The sequence below is a fragment of the Cryptomeria japonica genome, chromosome 7, assembly GCF_030272615.1.
Source record: "Cryptomeria japonica chromosome 7, Sugi_1.0, whole genome shotgun sequence".
In the NCBI taxonomy this organism is placed as follows: domain Eukaryota; kingdom Viridiplantae; phylum Streptophyta; class Pinopsida; order Cupressales; family Cupressaceae; genus Cryptomeria; species Cryptomeria japonica.
The window spans coordinates 854930180-854936179 of NC_081411.1; the positions used below are offsets into that span (position 1 = coordinate 854930180).

General features: G+C 34.8%; 1 protein-coding gene across 1 annotated transcript in view; it reads left to right on the forward strand.

Annotated features, from left to right (window-relative positions):
* The window catches only part of LOC131028941 (1-acyl-sn-glycerol-3-phosphate acyltransferase PLS1), a 48361-nt gene extending 42361 nt beyond the window's left edge, over positions 1 to 6000 (forward strand). Inside the window, exons 7-12 of the mRNA XM_057959319.2 lie at positions 581 to 658; positions 754 to 912; positions 1642 to 1767; positions 2014 to 2106; positions 2291 to 2377; positions 5400 to 6000. Of these exons, the coding sequence (XP_057815302.2) occupies positions 581 to 658; positions 754 to 912; positions 1642 to 1767; positions 2014 to 2106; positions 2291 to 2377; positions 5400 to 5639 (783 nt within the window). The 3' untranslated portion in view covers positions 5640 to 6000. The remainder of the gene's footprint in view (positions 1 to 580; positions 659 to 753; positions 913 to 1641; positions 1768 to 2013; positions 2107 to 2290; positions 2378 to 5399) is intronic.

Genomic DNA, 6000 nt, shown 5'->3' on the forward strand with positions numbered 1-6000 from the left:
ATGCCATCTTTGCACACTAGTCAATTCATAAAAGGGTATGGGTATGCAATTTTGAGCATTACAAATATATACAATTTATATTAACTGCTTGGGTTATTCTCCAGTGCTAGTAAACTTTACATTTTTCTTTGAGGCCCCATTAAGTATTCAAATGGTGCCTTATGGTTTGTCTATTCTTTCTGGCCTTTAGGTTCTTCCTGTAACGAAGTTAGGAAGGACCTGCTAGTAGTAAAAGCCATAGTTAGGTATCATTCTAGTCCTTTAATTGAGTAGCCATGTGGTCAGAGTTCAAATTACAAGTCAATTAGTAATTTCTCTTTTAAAAGCTGGGATTTCCCAACCAATGGACAAGTTACCATCAGAGGGCAAAACGTTGTAGGTTTGCTACATTGTATTATTTTTGATTTGCTGCATTTGAGACCTTTAGTTACAACAATTCCTTTTCAGAATGATTATACATGGATATGTTAAAAAAATGCAATTCAGTGACAGGCTAAGGTACTTCCATTGTAATCCCTCATTGTATTTCACTGTTCTATTCTACTTTATTGATTCCTGTTTTATGCTTAATTTTATGTAGGTGATGGGCTGGTCTATGTGGTTTTCAGAGTATGTATTCCTTGAGCGTAGCTGGGCAAGGGATGAGGCCAGATTGGAGGTATTCACTGGCTTTGTGTAGAATATTGAACCGGGTAGCTGATTCTTCATTCACTTTCTTGACCATAGCTAATCAATTGTAAATTGCAATTTCAGTCAGGTTTACAGCGGTTGAAAGATTTTACTCAGCCTTTTTGGCTGGCTCTTTTTGTAGAGGGCACACGCTTTACAAATGCTAAGTTGCTTGCAGCTCAGGAGTATGCAGCATCTAAAGGGCTGCCAGTTCCAAGGAATGTGCTGATCCCTCGTACTAAGGCAAGTGTCTTTCATAAAAAATTCAAGGTTCTATCTTAATAGTAAACAATCTGATTATACCTACTCATTGTGACCTTGCTGTTTGCAATTGTGACTAACATGGTTGTACAGGTCATTTTAGCTTTTATCCTTTTGATTAGTTAGATGTAATATAGCTAGCATGCATTCTATTTCAAAATCTTATCTGCAGCATGCTTGTGTGTCAGCCATAAATATTTTCCCCTTATTTACATTTTCTTACAAAATTCTAATTTAGGCATCAGAAATCACAATATTACATTGTTTCACTTGACTTGTGAATGTGACTTGTTTGTTTCTAAGTGTCGAGATTTATTCTCTTAATTTGATCACTATGATCTTCTAATGCATATTTAAAATTTATTTCTATCTGGTAGTTTTAAATCTCCACCGGGCATTATATGTTATTTGCTTTCATCAAAAGTTATGCTTTGTGTAACTGGGCATGAAATGTTTCTAAAAAGAATACATTGAAGAACCAAATTCTTGTGTTAAATATCCACTTTCTTTTCAATTACCAACAAATACATACATCTGGAAATATAGATATCATTTTTATATACAAATATATTGGATTCTATTTCTTTAGTACTAACCTTTTCTGTAGAAATTGCCTTTATACAATTAGCAGAATGTGGTATGGTAAGAAATAGCTCCTGAACTAGCATCATTACCATTCCAATTCTGAGATGGTATTGTGTTTGGTTCCAGGGTTTTGTTTCAGCTGTTAGTAACTTGCGGTCATTTGTTCCTGCCATATATGATGTTACTGTTGCTGTTCCTGTTGATGAGGCTTCTCCTACAATGCTACGACTTTTCAAGCGCCAACCATCTGTGGTGGGGTATTTTCTGCTTTGAATATTTGCATTCTAAAAGTTATCAAATGGTCTTTAACATTTTGGGATGTTCCTAACTAGTACTTCTCTCTGGAGTTCTCTATCTAAACAGTTTTTTAATTATATGAACCCCTATTGTTTTATATCGTTATGTTGTATTTGAACAATATTGATCCCAGATTCTGAGTCTAGGTATCATACCTTATAAGCTGTTCCTGCTTATTGAACTTGATTTACTGTTATATAGTTGCATGTCCATATCAAGCGACATCCCATGAGTGAGTTGCCCAATACAGATGATGGAGTTGCACAGTGGTGCAAAGATGCATTTGTTGCAAAGGTATGCTTTGAAAACTTACACAGAAAAGGATTTTGTTTGCGCTGCACAGATAACTACAAAAAAATTCAGTACATTCAGCCAAAATATTGATGCAATAATAAGTGGACATGCTATTGTGAACTTAAGAGGTAGCTTCAGAGATAGTGGCTCATGCTAATACACGTTTGTTGTTGATGATGAGCAGGACAATTTATTAGATAGACACAAGAGTGAAAATTCATTTGGAGAGCAACTCTATCAACCAGTTGGTCGTTCCGTGAAGCCACTGTTGGTAATATGCAATTTAGATTTACCAGAAATGCTGTTTATGTGATGTACATTTTCTTTTGTTAGTTTTATCCACTACAAAGTGCAAGTCTATTACTCATCGAATTTGCCAAGTAAACTGAATAATTGGTGTAAATAGATGAGTGTAAGGGAAATCAGTATAAAGTTGATATAATGGTTCTGGAAATCTGCAAGGCAAAACATCAAAATTCAATTCAGCAAGCACAATCAAATTCAGAAGCAGCTATGTGATATGCTAATGGATTGTGGAAATCTGATAAAATTAATCAATTCAGCAAATTATTGTCATATCATAGTGTTTCTACATATATAGACACACCTTAAAAGTTTTAGGCTTATCTGGTTTTGAAATAAGATTCTGATTCTTCTAAAAGTTAGACTGAGTGAGGTTTAGGTCACGGAAAGAATGTATTTCTAAATCATATAAGTTTCTTTATTTGTGGGACTTGTGGATGTTGATATACCAATTGCCATGCTATCTATGGGCTGGGTACCTACTAAGAAATGAGAGGAAAAGCAAGGCAACAGATTTGCTATTTGGACGTTTATCAATACATTAAATCTATTACAAATAATATGGTTTAATGTGTACACATTATATAGACTCTTAGTTTGAATGAATAGGCCCTTTTAAATTGATAAAAGAATCAAAGGTTTAATGGTTAAAAATTGGATCTATGAACGTGACCAACGTGTCAAAATGTCGCCACTATGAGTTGACGAGTAGCTGTAAGACATAAATAACTTAAAAATCCTTGCAATGGTGATTTGAAAGCCAATGACTTGGTCTTCAGTGCAGAAGACAACATTGTGATGGTCCAGAACATCTTAGAGAAGCTAAGGAACAGAGGAGCGGGGGCCAAAAAGTTGAAGTTTTCAGTCAGTGACAAACGCACATGTTTTTATCCAGTGGTGGTTTCATAATTGCTAAACTGTTGACAAGTGGCAACACAACAAGTTGAAGGGAATGCCATCTCTTGTCCTTCTGAGCATTTGAAACCTATTTTGCTGCCAAAAAAGGGACTTCAAGGACTCATAATAGGATCTGATGTCTGGTGGAAGGGTTGGCTCTCATTTCTAACTTCAATAAATTCAAATCTGGACTGTTGAATGGGGAACAGAAGTTTTCCATGGAGTAGTGACCATCTACAGGTATAGGAGCTCGTTGTACATGTTTTATGGGCTATAATATCTTTGAGACAATAAATACACTTGTAAAAGACTAAAAAATAGTTGCATATGGATTTTTTACTCACTCTTCTGGATTTGTTTTCTTTCCCACTCATGAGTTTCTCTAGGTGCATCTCAGAAGGGAACGAACTAACTAAACTGAATAAAACAATTTGAGCTTGGATTTGAGTATTTGGGAAGTGAATGTTTTTTTTATTTTAGTTCTGTAATTGAGGATTGTTAGGAGACTCTCCAACATTTTTATGGATCATTTGATAAGGTTTAGTGAATTCAGATATATTAATAATATATGTTATCATGTCTTTGTAAGATTTTCTGGTTATAATGCTACCTTTTTAGTTTTTACCTTTCTTTCTACTATAACAAGTCTAATGTCCTGTAAAGTCCTTTTACATTTTCAATTTGATGAGGAGCTGGGATATTTGTGTCTATGAGAGTTTACTTTTAGTCGGGCAATTCAGAGGTAGCTGTGAAAAGAGGCACTTCTTTCATAAGACGCCTACATAGAGAAACATGCAGGAACCCCATGACTGCTTCTTAGGAGTTCTTAGTTGAAAGTAATATGTTAGTTTTGTTTTCTAGGAAGACTTTTGATTTCAAAAATCTATTTCTTCTATTGTAAGTTTTCAACTTATCGCTTAGTTTGTCACGCTACAAAATGCCAAGGACAAAATATACTGCCCAATTTATGAAGGAACATGCCAATGGTTGTACTAGTATGGACTTGGTAGATGAGGGTTTCGTTTCCTTTCTCTAATAGTTCTGTAGGTGAAAGGAATTTTGGTAGATCAAACATTCCAAGTGACTTCACCAATAGAACTTAAATTTTCATTGAAATAGTGTTTCTTCATTGTGGGATTTTCATGAACATTGCTGTTTTGCTGGGAGCTTCTAGCCGATTTCTTACAACAAATCCTCTTTTTGCAAGGTTCATACGATAAATTATTAAACAGTCTAAATTAAAATGTGTTTTCAATCATGTTTACTGTTGCAAGGTTCCTGTCAATTTGTCATGCCCTCAGAAAATTTGCGAGTACATAATCAACTACTGTTGGCACTCCGAATTACTAGGAGTCTCCATTGTTGGCAGGATTAGAACACTAGACATTGCTGATCCATATCTTCTTATTTAATTATTTTTCTGCTCATGATCTGAACTTTGTTCTACTCTTAGCCTCTTATGCATGGTTACGAATAAAAAGATTAAAGAATCTAAATCACAATATATGCCCATATACTAATAGCTCGTAAAGTTCTTCTGGGAAGCCTTCCCATATGGCATTCTTGGTTAGTACAATATAGAACAAAATTAACCTGTTTTTCCATCATATACTAATAGCTGGTAAAGTTATTCTTGGAAGCCTTCCCATATGGCATTCTTGTTTAGTACAATATATAACAAAATTAACCTGATTTTCCATTAGCTCGAAATACTTCAACTGTCCTATTTTACTTCTTTTGTGTGGTGTAACATTGATATAATTTCCTGATGCGATGAAGGTAGAATCCATGTGTAGTGCATTCCTGATTGTTAGAATATAATCAAAGTATTTAAAAAAGCTTTCACATATCAAAATTCTTTGGAAATACAATGAAAGCTTAATGACCAGGGAGCCTGCTGTACATGATTTTCAACTTTATATAATTGACAAATTTTGCATGATTGCTTCTCACGTCAACTTCTTTCTAAGCTTACATCGCTCTTTTACTATTTGTAACATAACTATGTTTGAGCAAGCTTGCAGTTGTATTTATGCATTCTTTTCTCCCCATATTTTGATTTATAGTAAATACTGACTTTGCAAAGCTTGTAGGTGACATTGGCATGGTCTTCTCTTCTAGCAGTGTCTGCATATAAAATTGTGAGGAATCTTCTAAGCAGTCGACAAGGATCTATTTGGTTGGCAGTGGGCATTATATTGACAACACTTGTCATGCAAGTGTTTATACGCTTTACCCAGTCAGAGCGTTCTACGCCTGCAAAAGTTACTCCTGCAAGAGCCAGTAATGGGAAAACTGAACCGTCAATAACCACGATAAGTGCACCGGAGTAAGATATTGAGGAACTTATCTATATATTTGGAGTCAGGGTTTCGTACAACTTGATTTTGTATGAAATAAAGTACTCTCGAGAAATGTTCTTGCTCACAGATTCTGATAGATTTTGCAATTAGGTAATCTAGATATTTAGGAGGCAATGTGCAAGGCTTATATGTTGTAGCGTTGGTAGATTATTGATTATTTTGCTCTGCAAACCCAACACTTGGTGATATTGTAAAGTAATGACATGAACATTCTAAAAGCATTATTTTGAATTTTGAAAATTCATTTCTTACGTCGAAGTCTGCAAAACATGGTTGACAGTGGCCATGTCATATGTTTTATAAGATCGGAGGAACATAAGTTAAAACTGAA